Raw genomic sequence first — 16515 nt, forward strand, 5'->3', positions numbered from 1 at the left:
CTCTGATCTTAGATATTTCGAGATATTATCGTATCTTTCATTATAAATATCCTCCATATTTCTGGAGATATTTTTATAACTATTCTTATCTGAAATCATTAATCTCTTCGTGCTATCAGTATTACATCATATAGAAACTGTTAGTTTCTATATTCTGTAAACTTTCGAGCTTAAAATATGAATAACAGTTTCTATATTTTCTGTAAACTTTCGAGCTTAAAATATGAATGTTATTGAAGTAATGTTCGGAATTGATGCATGAGTTAGTATAATATAATGACACTTGATCAACGTGATTATATTACAGTAAGTCATGCTGAGTTTCTAATGGAACATGATGATTCACAGACCATAACGTCATCATGTGCCATGTTACATAACTCTTTTATTCTGCTTAACTTCTGAACATATCAAGAGCGTACATTCTTGATAGTTCTATTCTCAGTGATTTTGGTAATTTGACAAATCAAATCGTGCTATTACGCTCTTTCTTGTTTAGAACATTAAGTTCATTCGAAACTTCATACTTACAAATTCTGGACCGTTACTCGCTTTACTAAAGGACGGGAGGATAATAAAAAGGCAAAGAGCTCCAAAATATAAGAGAAAATATAAAGCCCAATAACAACACGGAGGTTACAAATCGTGAATATTAATAGGAATAGCAATATAAAGACACGGTATAATTAAGAATAGCATCACCCCAAGGTTATATTAAAACTAAACAGATTTTTCTGGTGAAAGATTGAAATAAAGGATGACAGAAATGATAATTAGGAAAATATTAGGGATTAGAACTAGACTAAGCATTTTCACAAATTTTTTTTTTTTTTTTTTTTTTTTTTTTGATGTATGAACTAAGAAAGAAAGTATAGGAATGGTGAGAATAATGGAACGGAAGAGCTTAATTTATAGTGGAAATATGAGAAAGAGAAATCGATGTAGATCACCGTATTTAATTATAGAGATTTTATTTTCCTTACTCGCCGAAGAATCAAATCTTTTAGATTTCGAAGATTTTCTTTAAATCCCTTGAATTCCGGAATTCAAACAAGATAACGTCAAAAGCTAAGACGCACCTTATTTTCTAATTTCCACCGTGACTACGTCAAAAGTTAAATCTCAATCTCAATCTGTTGTGACAGCTTCATTCTTGAGCTTCACCTAATCGAATCGTTTTATCTACATTAGTCAATAATGATAAAACTCAATTTATCAACACATATTTGTCATGAAAACATTTTTATTGTTAGTCATGACCACCTCACTCAAATTTCGGGACGAAATTTCTTTAACGGGTAGGTACTGTGATGACCCGGAAATTTCTGATCAAATTTAAACTTTAATCTTTATATAATTCCGACACGATAAGCAAAGTCTGTAATATAAACTCTCGAAAACTTTGGAACTATGTTCATATGTTCAATTACCCTTTGACTATGCCCGGCGATTCACGAACAATAAATTGTAAATAAATATGTAAATACGTATGTGGATATAAAAAATAAATAAATAAATATAAGTATATATAATATTTTGAATTAGTAAAGTATACTTTAATTAATTAAAACTTAAAATGTAAAAATAACAATTAGAATAATTAAGTTACTATTAATATATATAAATATATATATGTTACTATAAAATATACATAAAATGTATAAATAATATCTATACAGTAAAAGTCAACACATAATGTGATATTACATAAATCATAAATGATAATATATTAGATTACTAGTTGGATATAATTAATATATTAATATTATTTTCCCTTAAATTCATCATTTTTATTGATAATACTAACATCAATATTTGTACTAGTAACATTATTACTTCAAAAATAAAATATATAAGATTTGAGTTGTATTAAGTAATATTATTAATGTTATTATTATCATTACTAATATTAAGATTATTATTATCTCTATTATTTTTATTATTACTAAGTTTGCTTATTGTTATTAAGATCAAGTATAGATATTAAGATTGTATTATTAATAATATTCAGTTTCTTTAAAACGTAAAATAAAGATATAATTATATAAACAAATATACCAATTAACAGATACACATGTATATTATATCGGTACATACAGATTATATATATATATATATATATATATATATATATATATATATATATATATATATATATATATATATATATATATATATATATATATATATCTACGAATATATATACATAAATAAAAATAAAAATATCTGTATTTTGTTAACATCCACATCTGATCTACTTTTGAGGTTAAGCCTGTTTATGTAGCACTCAAAGACTGTATCTGATTTGTCTTCCTAGCTTTTAACAGATTACAAAAGATAGAATCTATTACTGTATATAACAAAATTTGTTACACATCCCTATCCAACTTTAATCCTTTCTGTACTATGGCTTTCTGTCAAAATCACTAGAACATTTTAATCTTCATATAGCAATCGATCAACTAGTGCCAATTCTCTGTTGTTTCAATGTAAGAATCAAATCACCATCTCTACTCTTACTACAACCTTATCGTTTCTGCTTCCCGTTTCTGCTTCCTGTACCGGTTAACAACATCTCAAAAACAAACTGTTATCTCAGTTGAAGCTAAACTTGAAGACCCATCACTGTTTACAACCGTCAAACTCACTCAAATCATCATTATATTGTCGTTCCTGTTTTGGATTAAAATCAAACCATCATTTAAAACCATACCTGCTACGATTCCTATTCTGTCCATGTCACTATCGAACTATCCTTGTTTAAACCGTATGAACCACCACCATATCATCACCTTATTGTTTTGCTAAACCGACACCTTCACCTCCAACACCATAGTCACCACGACTCCATGGCCATTGAACAACCCACCACTGAAACACCGCCACCACAACCCTATCTCTCTTCTCTCTCTCTCTCTAAACTCATGTAATCGAAACCCGTTTTATTCTTCATCCCTGTTTTAGTGCACCTACTGTAAACCAAACACACCACCATCATCGTTGTAACTTGCTGCTGCTATTACTCACGTGTCTCTGTTCTGTTCGATTGCAATAAAAAAAATAAATAAATAAATAAATAAACGGGATGATGATAGAAATTGATGAAGATGATGAATAGCGATTTCGTGATGATGAAACCCTAAAATATAAATGACGATGTACCTGTGATACTGTTACTGCTGCAGAGACGATGATGAAGGAAGAACTTGGCGGCTGTGATTTATCCTAATCGAGCAACACATACGTTTTCTTTTTCATCGGGCTTATTAAATATTAGAGAGGTTCATGATCCATTAATCATAACGGGCCATGAGCGTTTCCTTTCTTGGGCTTATTTTAAACTGTTGGGCTGTTCGAATTATAGGGTTTAAATAAAACTAGGTTACCAGGTAGTTCAGAAAAACAATAAGGAGTGCTGTGGTTAAGGCTGTTGTTGGGGAGCAAGAGGTCGGGGGTTCGAGTCTTGCTTGGGGTATTTTTTTTGGAAAGCTTATCATTAAAGGTAGTCTTATTATTATTATTACTATTATTATTATTATTATCATTCTTATTATTAAAAGTATTAAAATTAATATTTGTATTAAAATTATCATTTATAATAAGATTATCTTTACTATTAAAACTATTATTATTATTATCATTAGTAGAATCATTAATATTATTATCATTATTTCTAAAATGAGTATTAATATTAATATTAATATAACTACTGATATTATTATAAAGCTATTACGACTTTTCATTTATCAGTATTATTTTAAACCGAATAAATATTAGTTAAATAAATATATATTCAACAAAAACTATATTAATATTCTTATAATAAACATTAATTATCTATTTAAAAGCATAAAAAAATGAATATATTAATCAGGTTATTAAGAAAACATATAAGTTATTAAGATAACATCATATCAATAATAATAATATATATATATATAAGTTTTGTTCGATTATCATTATATGTGTTTTAATAGATATACAAATGATATAGGTTCGTGAATCCGAGGCTAACCCTATACTTGTTCAATGTCGTCATATGTATTTTTACTACAAAATACAATACGGTGAGTTTCATTTACCCCCTTTTTACTCATTACATTTTTGGGCTGAGAATACATGCAAATGCTTTATTAACTGTTTTATAAAATTTATATGCGTGAGTTTCATTACTCCCTTTTTAAATGCTTTTGCAATATATATATTTTTGGGACTGAGAATACATGCGCTGCTTTTATAAATGTTTTACGGAATAGACACAAGTAATTAAAACTACATTATATGGTTGAATGATCGAAATCGAATATGCCCCTTTTTATTAAGTCTGGTAATCTAAGAATTAGGGAACAGACACCCTAATTGACGCGAATCCTAAAGATAGATCTATCGGGCCGAACAAGCCCCATCCAAAGTACCGGATGCTTTAGTACTTCGAAATTTATATCATATCCGAAGGAGGATCCCGGAATGATGGGGATATTCTTATATGCATATTGTGAATGTCGGTTACCAGGTGTTCAATCCATATGAATGATTTTTGTCTCTATGCATGGGACATATGTTTATGAGAAATGGAAAAATGAAAATCTTGTGGTCTATTAAAATGATGGAAATGATTATTTATGTTAAACTAATGAACTCACCAACCTTTTGGTTGACACTTGAAAGCATGTTTATTCTCAGGTACGAAAGAAATCTTCCGCTGTGCATTTGCTCATTTTAGAGATATTACTTGGAATCATTCATGACATATTTCAAAAGACGTTGCATTCGAGTCATTGAGTTCATCAAGAATATTAATAAGTTATTTATAGTTTAGATATATTATGAAATGGTATGCATGTCTGTCAACTTACGATGAAATGAAAGTTGTCTTTTAAAAATGAATGCAATGTTTGTAAAATGTATCATATAGAGGTCAAGTACTTCGTGATGTAATCAACTGTTGTGAATCGTTTATAATCGATGTGGACTTCGTCCGGATGGATTAGGATGGGTCCTTTCAACTTTAACTAGTACGGAGTATTATATATCATATACATTTTTTTGCGCAAATTGTTAAAAGAATACTTTTCAATTAAAACACTATAATAACTTTGAGAATAATTTATTATTATTATTATTATTATTATTATTATTATTATTATTATTATTATTATTATTATTATTATTATTATTATTATTATTTAATAATTTATTTTTAATAATTACTTAATAATTTAATAATAAGTACGGAGTAATAAAAAGTTAAAAACAAACATCAAACCGTTGGCATCGCTTTAAAATCAAAACCCTCACTATTCATTTATCTTTTCAGATCACACACACTACTTTCTCCCACATTTTCTCATACATATACATCATATACAAATATATATCAATAATATGATAACCTAAAATGTTGACTGTATCAAAATCTGTTGTGAATATGAATCAATCGGAGCTTGCCGGAGAGTTTCATGACCGGAATGTCGCCGGAGAAGGCCGAACGGTTATCGTCGGAGTGAAACTAGATTCACAGAGTAGAGCATTGCTGACGTGGAGCTTAGTTAAACAAGCTCAACCTGGTGATCGTGTTATTGCTCTTCATATTCTCACTAATAACGGTACTCATTTTTATTTTTCAGCTTCTATTTGTTATGTTTTATTGTTTATTTTGTAATTTTGTATTTCATTTTACTATTTAATTGAATTTAATGTGATATATATTTGTTTTTAATTTGCAGAAATTGTAGATCGTGAAGGAAAATCGTCTTTGTTATCTCTTGTAAATTCGTTCGATTCTGTTCTGGCTGTTTATGAAGGATTTTGTAACCTTAAACAGGTAGATTTTAATATGTTAAATATTAATGCATTTTGATTTTGATTTTGATGTGCTTCTAGTTTTGATTTGGATAATTTTGAAGTATTTAATATTGCTTGATTCTGCTTATTAATGCTCATTAAATCCACATATAGTAGCTTGTAATTGTAATTAGTGAGTTTAATTTTAATTATGAAAATGAGGATGGAGAATATTATACTTCAATTAATTTTAATTTTGTTTTTTTTTCCCTTCATTTTTGTAATTTGCAGGTGGATCTTAAGTTAAAGATATGTAGAGGTGCTTCGATTAAAAAAATTCTAGTCCGAGAAGCAAAATCGTATGGCGCAAATGAAGTTATTGTTGGAACTTCACGGACTAATCATACAGTTAGATCATCATCTTCTGTAGCAAAATACTGTGCTAAAAAACTATCGAAAAATTGTTCTATAATTGCTGTTAATAGTGGAAAAGTTGTTTTTCACAGGCAATCACATTCATCACTATCCGGTTCAAAAGGTAATTATACAAATGTTCTTCTTTATTGACTGTGTTGGATTTTCACTAAAGGTTACTTGTTATCTGTTTTGATGCGAATATAAGTGTTTGGTTAAATTGTAGGGGATTCGGATCACCATAAGAAACAATTATTTAGATTATTTCAGAAATCATTGAGTTTAAATCCTAAATTGCTAAAGAATGGAAATGAAGAAAATTGCAATAAATTGGAGTTGGCTTTGGTAGAAGTTGAACCTGACTACAAATTGAGTGTCCTCAAAGAAAATTGTCCAATTTGTTCACCGGATTCAGATCTTCATGATCTTGAGGTTTCTTGTAATGGTGACTACAATGAAGGTAATTCATTGGCTCTAGTACCTGTACAGAATCTAGAAGCTTCATCAACTTCATCTTCTTTGTTACTAAAAAAAGTGCCAGAGTTAAGACCTGGTTGGCCACTCCTTCGTCGAGCCATTTCGTCTAATCAGCTTCCAACTAAAAGATCACGGGTCCACCAGATATCGGTGGTTCAGTGGGCTATGAGGCTTCCAACTAGACATTGCTTTCAAATAACAGACATAGATTCAACAGATGATCATATGTTGAATGAACAAAAAGATGGATCTGTGGAAATAAACGGCGAAAGTGGAGCTATTGTTTGCGTTGGTGGTGATGATGAACTACAAACTGATTTATCTTCATCCCCTGATCACGATTCGATACGTTTACCGAAAGAATTGGAGGGTCTTCATGAAAAATATTCAGCCACTTGTAGATTGTTTCAATATGGAGAACTTGTCTCAGCAACAGCAAACTTCAAGCCTGGTTTGTGTTTTTCTAGCTGTTAACGTAATATGATCTGTTATATGGATTTTATGGCTAACTTTTGGGTATTTGTTTTATTGAATTTCAGAAAATATGATAGGAAAAGGAGGAAATAGTAAAGTTTACAAAGGGTGTCTTCCCGATGGCAAGGAAATAGCTGTCAAAATATTGAAATCTTCCGAAGATGTTTTAAATGAGTTTGTATTAGAAATTGAGATTATTACTGCTCTTCATCATCAAAATATCATTTCCCTTTTCGGGTTTTGTTTTGAAGACAACCATCTCCTCTTAGTTTATGATTTTCTGTCAAGAGGAAGTCTTGAGGACAATTTGCATGGTATGCTCATACTTGAAAATGAAATAACACAATTTTAAACATTTATTTATGATTATTTTCTTGATTAATATATCTGTTAAATCAGGAAATAAAAAAAATGTGGCATTTGGATGGAGCGAGAGATATAAGGTTGCTGTGGGTGTAGCTGAGGCACTTGTTTATCTACACCGTAACTGTGATCAAACAGTTATCCACAGGGATGTTAAATCGTCAAATATATTACTGTCTGATGATTTTGAGCCGCAGGTGATTTATTTTGTTGATTAATTTGTTAACTGCATTTGATTTATTATCAAAGGTGCCACTTGGGTACACTAACTTTCTCTGAACAACTTTTTGTTGCTTTCAGCTTTCTGATTTTGGCCTTGCAAAGTGGGCGTCAACCACCTCATCGCACATTACTTGCACTGATGTTGCAGGAACTTTTGGGTATGTTACTTTTGGGTATAGTTAATTATTACCATACGTCTTTTATAACCAATATAATGGATAAAAAAGTAAAAAATACAAAAAAGATTGAACTGATAAAGATTTTATGATGCAGATACTTGGCTCCAGAATATTTCATGTATGGGAAAGTAACCGATAAGATCGACGTCTATGCATTTGGTGTTGTTCTGCTTGAGCTTCTTTCAGGGAGAAAACCAATAAGCAACGAATGCCCGAAGGGCGAGGAAAGCTTGGTTATGTGGGTACGTATCCATTATCCCTCTGTTACTCAACATTAAGTTTCGGTATCTAAATTCTGTGTGCTAACGAAATCAGTTATTATCTTCAGGCAAAACCGATTTTAAGTGGTGGCAAATTTTCTCAATTATTAGACAAAAGCTTGGGCGATAATTATGATGCTGATCAGATGGAGAGGTTGGCTTTAGCTTCTACTCTTTGCATCAGACGTGCACCACGTGCTAGACCCCACATGACCTCTGTAAGTGTATTTGTTCCTCATAATAAGCTTTGACCCATTTCACCCATTTGATGCATCTGACACATTTGACCCATTTTGTTTTAAGTTGAATTATTTAGCATATACTACGTATATTTACTTGGTGTTTATTTGACCAAATCTACCCTTTCATAAGTAAAGGTATAAAATTGCTCCCCTTAGTTAATAAAAACTGACATGGAAAATATTGTAGCTCTTGATTTTATCTATCAAGGTATGAAGATAAACAAATCATAAATGATACAAAATTGGATTATGTTAGGTTCTGAAACTTCTTCAAGGAGATATTGAAGTGACTGCGTGGGCCCGACTAGAACTAGATTCTACAGGAGGGTCTGATGCCCGACTACAAGTTTTAGAAGACGAAGGGATTTCACAATCAAATATAAGGTCTCATCTTAGCCTTGCATTGCTTGATGTCGAGGACTCGTCTCTTTCGATGAGTAGTGTTGAGGAAAGTGTGTCGTTAGAGGATTATCTTCGAGGCAGATGGAGCCGGTCATCAAGTTTTGACTAGTCAACTCATATCAATCCAGAATTTTGAACCAGGGGTATGCACTACTATTACAAATATATAATATAGGTGCCTGCCATAATATCACAAATAACTTTTACACTAGTTACATAATAGAAAAGATGTATTAAGATTCGTGCATACCTCATGTTCCTGCTAGATCCGAGTATCCGACTTCTTTCTGCACGTCGGGTTGATATATGTTACACGTTCTGATGTGGTTTACTAGATCATTGTGTAAATTTAATTGTTTTTTGTGGTGTTATATTAACTGAAGGTAAGAATTTCAGCATGGTCTCTTTTTGGTGAGATCATTCCAAGTGTAAAAAATGTTTGATGTTTCTTCATAATAGAATAAAAGATGATTATGTTTTGTTATGTTATCCCTTAAGTTTATTTATACTACTAGTTTCAAATTTCAACTAAAATATTTTGTTATGTATACATGTCCTCTGAACTGTTGTAAGCTTGTGTGAGTTATGTCAAAGATTAATAGAGGGGAATAATGATGAAAGCATATGTTAAAATCATCTAAAACCTGTATTAAAGTTTTACATCAGTTTATTATCAGTTCTTTGTCATATGGGTTTTGGTAGTTCTTTTGTTTCATGGATTAAAGCATGCATTTTGAATGCCAATTTTCCCTGCTTATAAACGGAAAAAAGTGGGCGTTAGACGGGTTGACCCGCTTTCCCGTTTCTTAAAACCTTTTAGCCGATTAATTCTTACGAGGATCCGATCAACTAGTCTCGAGTAACGACTTTTACAACCTTTTGGGTTCATGTACACCAAGTAATCATTAATGCCACCTCCATTGCGACTATTATTTCTGTAGTTATTTCTTATCTTCAACAAAAGTTAAAGATTCGATAAAAGATGATTTTAACTACTCCACTACCATTAATATATCATGAGCTAATATTTATAAAAGATCATTTGACTTTAATTATGACATGGGTGGCAAAACGATTTCGTTGGTGGTCACCATTCACCAATATATGTTAATGATGATGATGATTGCCAATATATCTATGAAAAGGAACACGTCAACTCATTGTATTAATAAACTTTATAACGAAACTAGTACATGTCATCACATCATCACATGCCTGGATTAAAGTAAACACAAATTGATAAAGATCTCTTCAATCAGAACACCCCTCAATGTATGTGATTACCAGTGAGGTTCGAAAATGAAACTTACGTGATTACTATTAAGGTTTGAACATGAAACTTATATGATTACTTGCGAGGTTCGGACCTGAAACTTATTACAGAGATATCATAATTCCAACTCAACTAGTAAGCTATCTTGATATGTTTATATGCATGAATAAAACAATTTTGTTATTTTGTAAGCTTTTATAACTTGTGTTGTACCAAGTATATGATTATATTAAGGTCATAAATTACATTTAAATCTTTATGGCGTTTAAAAACAGCCCATGTTGTCACATGAATGAATATAAATCAATCAAAAGGATTACCATTATTTTTGTATCAGGAGTAGCAATATATTCACACATAAATTTTTAATAAGAACACAAGTGAATTTAAAGAAAATTTCGCAGAGTACTTGTTACATAGTAATAAGATCCAAACTAAACAATCCCTACCTGAATTCATCATATGTTGATTTTAGTACCCGATAATCAAGTTGATACGGCTAGTTCCCCTGAGAGACCACAGGGATATATACAAAACATATGCAAAAGACCTGGAATTAGATCGACAAATAATGAATGCATCATTCCAGATTTTAACCAAAACAACATCACAATGTCATCCCTAAAATAACTACCATGTTCTGCACCTAAATCAGCCATTGTTAATGGTTATAAAGTTACTAACAAGTTATTCATCCAAAAGCAACAAGTTCTAGAGAATCCTCTTTATTTAGTATGCTGCAGTGGTAGGACACTGAGACAGTCTTTATCAGACCATGGCTTGAATACATCGTTGCCATCGGGGTTCTGTACATTAAATAATCAATCAGTATAAAATAAAATAAAAATAAAAATATATATTAGAATGAAACAGCTAACAAAGAGTGTTGATCAATAGTAATTGCATAAAATGATATTAATAAACAGGGAGACTTCCAACCCACATAGTAAGTTCAGCATTAGATTTTATGTATTTTTTTTTTTTTTTAATTTCAGCATTTTAGAGATAAAAGACATATATAAGGCAAACCCACTTACCAACCCATGACCCATCTGTAACTACGTGGGTCGATATTGCCACCTCTATAAAAAACATCTAATACATTTACACGCCAGTTTTACAAAATACAATTCATTCAGAAACCTTACTTCTAACCAGAAGCGATACATTCTCATGAGATTAAGAGTTGTAGGCCAATCTCTCTGTTTCTTGGCAGCTGCAACTTTCTTTCGAACACGTCCTGCAACATGGCAATCAGATAATTCATTGATATTAAAAAAAAAAAAAAAAAAAAAAACTCAATTATAAGTTTTACAAATTCTAGTTTGATCGTTAAGCAGCAACACTAGCAATTAGAAGTTGCAACACATAAGACTAATAATTAGAATTTCATTGAAGTGAACAATAAACATAAATTCAACAATGCGCCGAGATACACCAAAAATAACATGCAGTCTTAAATTAATGTAGGTTTTATATTGTGCATTATCTATGCTGGTTACATTACTTACTAACTATTATTGTTTGGCTCATTAAGTTTACAATGAGCAAAAGTCAAACTAGAAGTTATCCGGAGACAAGGATAAAACATCTTCTTCTTTATATATAAAAAGACTGTCATCCTTTGTCTAAAGATTGAAAATTGACCTTTAAATGAGTTCATAACTATGATTTTCAATCATTGATTTGAATGATTGGTAATGATGATGTCATAATTGTCGAACTCTTTGTGCCAAAACCATTAGTCATATTATTTGAATTTCAGCCATTGATTTGTAATTACAATGATAAAAAGGAAAACTTACTTTAATTAATACTATTATTAATCATTAATATAATTAGTAATTATAAATTATTATTATTTAATTATTAATTAACAGTTAAAATTACCAGGGGCATCATCAAGGAGTGACTTCCCCTCTTTTTTCATAGCAGAAGATATATCCCTTGTACGCAAGGGTATATTACGACATATTGGCTTCTTTTTCTCTAAATAAACCAAAAGCTCTTTATACTCTTTGCTACTATACGGCTTTCTTAAAATAGGTAAGAGCTTCTCCTTTAACTGAAATCAGAAAATAATAATTAACATCATAAAAACTAAAACTCATAATATAAATGGATCCGGGCTTCGAATTATCTCAAAAAATGTAGCGTGTCACAATGGTAAAACGGTTATCAAAGTCTACCAAAGGTAATTTACTAACTTAAAAGTCATTTAAACTATTTAAAACCCATTTTAAGGTGTTACCCAACCCATCTGACCCGCCCATTTAGCTGCCGATAGACAGAAAAGAAAAAGAAAAAAAAACATACAGATTTACGGACTTCTACTTCATCGACATCGGTAATATTTTCCAAGATCTGTATATCTGAATCGTAACTGGTGCTAGGCTTATTTTCATATGTTACATTTATTCCATCAAGTTTAAGTTCATATCCACCGTCATTATCAGGTGCGTAACCATTTAAGGCCATCTGGTAACCAGATTCCGAATTCACATCCTTGTTATTCTCGTTCTTTCTAGAAGCTTCTGGAATATCCACTTCTTTTTCGTTAACTTTTTCCTTAAATTCACCATTATCCCCTTTATCTCCATTAATATCAAACTCACACGTTAACGGGTCATACCCATCTAATTCTTCATCATCTTCTTCTTCTTCACGTTCTTCGTATTTTATAAAATGAGAGAACTCATTGTTTTTGTAAATTGCAAGCTTATACGATTTTCCGTTTACAGAGAGGTTCTTCAAAAACTGCACATATTGAGGGTCATCATCGTTCTCCTCGTAACCGTATTTTTGAATATGCTTTCGAATAAACCATTCAAAGTTTTCATCCATCGCATTCTTTTTCTTCAATTCATCAAACCATTTTTTCTTATAAGCCAAAACAGACTTATCGATTTCAGAATCTTTTCTTGAAGATCTCTTATTGAATTTCTCATTACAATTCATCGTGTATAGATTAATGGTCACTATTCCAATTCACAATGACCAGCTGCACGAAATTACAAACACATAAAAGTTAACATCATCTTCATTCTAACAAACAGAAACAGACAAATTGTTTATAAACTTTGACTAAGCATAACAATGCCATAGGTTTAATCTGTTAAAGATGAACACAAATTCAAACAAGTGATGATTAAAATTCCATGCTTCTACCTCTTTGAACATATATGTAAGGAGCTTATTTCAAGTACAAAGTATATAACTTATTACTAAACTATAAACTAAAAACTATAATTACAGACAAATTTACATTTATATTTTCATGAACAATTTAATTACCTAACAAGATCCTAGAATCACTAAATCAAAAATGTAGTATTCAACCTCAACGTGCGTTTATACTATATCAAACAAGTTTCAATCAATAACACAAAGTCATGAACTACGCAAACTTCAATCAAATTCACAATAATAAAGTTAGAGTTTTGGGGATAATCAATCATGTATTTTCAATTTGCTACTTTCTAATTTAACAGGATTTACCCTAGGAGGTAAAAAAAAAAAAAACTAATTTTACTGTATATAACTTACATTGTTCAGCAGAATCAAACCTACATTATATACATACAAACATATATACATAAGGGTCATCTGTTATCTTATAAGCATATCAACAATACTCCTTTTTGCGAGCATACTCACCCACCTTAGCTAAACCATAAGTACACTAAATAAAACAATTAATCAATTTCATGATTAATTACTTAATTAATTATCATAATCAGTATACCACTTGCTTGCTCCGGTACTATACTCATCAACATCTCCAGTATCTAACAACTATGGTATAGTAACTCATGGAAACAAATGCAAATTCTTATTCATTCTATTATTACACACATGCATAGGATAAAGTGAACCCTAGTTTTGATTTTGATGAGTGTAACAATTCATGAGCATCTCAATTGAATAGCCATGATGAGTATAACCCTGAACTAAACCCTAATATTTATTTATCAGTTTCATAATTATAAGGAATCAGAAGTTAAGTGTAAAAATATAGTATAAAAACTTATGAAAACCTCACCAACAAATTTGCTGCTGCTGGTGGTGGTGGTGGCGGTGGTAGTGATGGAGGTGGTGGTGGCTATTGCGGGAAAACGATAACTGGCGATGCGGAGGCTCTGGCAATTGGAAATCGACGAATATCACAAAGGAAAGCAATCAGATTTTTAAAAGAACTTTTCTAATGACAACCCTAAGGGTTGTCATTAAATATATATGTGCATAAATAAGTGATACATGGAGGTGGTTTTTTACAGGAGGTGGGTAGTTATATTCATTGTACAACTGTTTAATGCGTGTCTGAATGTGTTAAAGGCAGCCCTTAGGGCTGTCATTAGAAATTTTCTTTTTAAAAACGTATGACGTATTATGTGATGGATATTTGAAAGGGTAACTTACGTGGTGACTTTTTGCTGTAAAATAAACGTAAACGATCATTAAAAACTTTCTATCAAGCGATAAAATACCTATGAAATGAAATACAATAGTGTCCCTCCAAACTTTTCTTTTTCAAACGGTACAGACAGCTTTGCGATCATATGACACTCACATACACGTTAAGAATTAACCAAATCCGTGACAATGTTAGTAGTAACATCGAAGGTTGAGAAAATCTCGTGAGACCTTTCTAAATCGCATTAATGTTGACAGTACATCAAAAGTTGAAAACTCCCGTTTAGAATGAGAATCGAACCAATATTAACAGTAACCCAAGTTGAATCCCACCTCATACCACTCAAACCAAAGCTTTAGTGATAAGCCTCCAACTTAGAAAGCGCAAGCTAAAGCAAAAAACAAAAGTATAACCAACAGACGGCTATCTAAATACACGCGTTGGCATAACCATGAAGAGATAAGAAAGGGTTGTGGCCCACCTAAAGTTTGATGTTAGTGTAACTAATATATATCTTAGGGGTAATTTTTTCTATATTAGACTATTCTTAATGGTGCATGTGATACGGGCAGTTTAAACATTTTTTGATCAAAAAGTGTAAACTAACGGTGATTAGGCGGTGTCAGACATTTTATTACCGTTGTATCGGTTTTTTGTATCAAATATTGGGTAAGGGTGATGTAGTAAAATCTGACTAAAAGTTGGGTGAAAAAAATAAATTAATTATAAAAAATATATATTTATTAGATCAGGAAAAAATCTTATTGTTGAAGGCAAAAGTGACGCTTTTTTGCGTCAATGGCCCAACTGACGCCTCTACTGACCAAAACTGGCGTCCGCTAAAATTCGTCAGTTTTCGTCAGTTTTGACACGTAATCTGACGGAGGTGTTTGACACACCGTTAGAATAGATCTTATAGGTAATGAAGTATATGCTATACCTTATGTTAAGCCCCTCTAATTTTTTGACAATCAACCAAGGACCTTTTGCTATCCGTTTTTTAGTCACTGCTACCTAAACTTTACATATTAATTGTTTACTTTTCCATTCCAAATTCACTTCTATAATATCCTATTATTCATATTCTCATATATAAACTATCAATTAAATTGTATTACTAAACTAATAAACTTATAAATTAGTCCAGCAGTTATTTGCTTTCAAACTTTTAATTTGAGTCTCTAGATTTTATACATATAACTTAGTAATCAAATTTTAAATAAACAGACTTACAAATTGTTTGAAACTTGAAGGTTTCTACGGTACAAAGCAACCACAGAAGAAAAAAAAATAATATTTCATTAAATTTATACAATTAAGCTTTAACATAACAAATATATAAGAATTGTGCATATCATATGATAAAATGTGCATATCATTTGATAAAACTGTAGTTATAATGTTGCAGAATTGTGCATAATATGACTTGCGATACAGAAAATAAGCCATCATTCTTGTTCATTCGAATGCAAAAGAAAAAAGGGGGTCCTAACAGTTTATTCCCCCGACTCCCTGAGAGCCAAGTCATATGTCCTTGTTCATATCGAAGTTTAGCATCATTACCATCACGAGCAAATGTTATATCATACATTATTTTTTGGTTTACTGCTATAAGTTCAAGCTGTTTATAACTACTATAAACCAAAACACTTGCACCCATGCCGCTTAAAAACATCCCTGATGGTGCAAGTCAAGTTTGCCTTACCAACATTAGTCACTGTCCTTAAGTACGCTGCTAAAATCTTAAACCCCGGATTCCCACAATGTCAGGTTTTATGATTGCTGGGCTTCCAACGTTAGGCCCTCGTGAAGAGAAAGCGACAACAACTGGAGCTGATTTTACACCGAGTATAGTTCCACGAAAAAAGATAGTTGCTACAGGTGAAGAAGTTGAATTCACATACTTTTTGATTTCAAGTCCTTTAATTAAAACCGACATTCGTTGTAGGAAACATGTTAGCATCGGCCATTAAAGTTTCGCCAGAAAAAATATCGTTGGTGGTAATCATAG

General features: G+C 31.3%; 2 protein-coding genes across 2 annotated transcripts; one reads left to right on the forward strand and one right to left on the reverse strand.

Moving 5' to 3' along the window:
- The first annotated feature begins 5368 nt into the window (after nucleotides 1-5368).
- LOC139857712 (protein kinase STUNTED) lies at nucleotides 5369-9270 on the forward strand. The gene is made up of 10 exons (XM_071846536.1): nucleotides 5369-5606; nucleotides 5727-5824; nucleotides 6076-6322; nucleotides 6425-7126; nucleotides 7215-7463; nucleotides 7549-7709; nucleotides 7813-7892; nucleotides 8008-8155; nucleotides 8242-8391; nucleotides 8672-9270. Exons 1-10 carry the CDS (start codon nucleotides 5399-5401, stop codon nucleotides 8924-8926), a joined length of 2298 nt encoding a protein of 765 aa, XP_071702637.1. The 5' UTR covers nucleotides 5369-5398; the 3' UTR covers nucleotides 8927-9270.
- A 1253-nt stretch (nucleotides 9271-10523) lies between these two features.
- On the reverse strand, nucleotides 10524-13048 carry LOC139859329 (uncharacterized). The gene is made up of 4 exons (XM_071848122.1): nucleotides 12407-13048; nucleotides 11981-12155; nucleotides 11239-11330; nucleotides 10524-10896 (listed from the first exon to the last, which is right to left on the reverse strand). The coding sequence occupies exons 1-4, from the start codon at nucleotides 13046-13048 to the stop codon at nucleotides 10816-10818; spliced, it is 990 nt and encodes a 329-aa protein (XP_071704223.1). The 3' UTR covers nucleotides 10524-10815.
- Between the last annotated feature and the right edge of the window lie 3467 nt (nucleotides 13049-16515).

The sequence above is a fragment of the Rutidosis leptorrhynchoides genome, chromosome 7 (genome assembly GCF_046630445.1).
Source record: "Rutidosis leptorrhynchoides isolate AG116_Rl617_1_P2 chromosome 7, CSIRO_AGI_Rlap_v1, whole genome shotgun sequence".
NCBI lineage: Eukaryota > Viridiplantae > Streptophyta > Magnoliopsida > Asterales > Asteraceae > Rutidosis > Rutidosis leptorrhynchoides.

What these genes read in the sequence shown, in the direction of transcription:
- LOC139857712 (XM_071846536.1), top strand. Translation starts at nt 5,399, where the DNA reads ATGTTGACTGTATCAAAATCTGTTGTGAATATGAATCAATCGGAGCTT. An exon ending in AACAGCAAACTTCAAGCCTG is followed by an intron (nt 7,127 to 7,214) that starts GTTTGTGTTTTT and finishes ATTGAATTTCAG; the next exon opens with AAAATATGATAGGAAAAGGA. An exon ending in AGGAAAGCTTGGTTATGTGG is followed by an intron (nt 8,156 to 8,241) that starts GTACGTATCCAT and finishes TATTATCTTCAG; the next exon opens with GCAAAACCGATTTTAAGTGG.
- LOC139859329 (XM_071848122.1), bottom strand. Translation starts at nt 13,048, where the DNA reads ATGAATTGTAATGAGAAATTCAATAAGAGATCTTCAAGAAAAGATTCT. An exon ending in AAGTAGAAGTCCGTAAATCT is followed by an intron (nt 12,156 to 12,406) that starts GTATGTTTTTTT and finishes TTCTGATTTCAG; the next exon opens with TTAAAGGAGAAGCTCTTACC. An exon ending in TGTATCGCTTCTGGTTAGAA is followed by an intron (nt 10,897 to 11,238) that starts GTAAGGTTTCTG and finishes TTTAATGTACAG; the next exon opens with AACCCCGATGGCAACGATGT.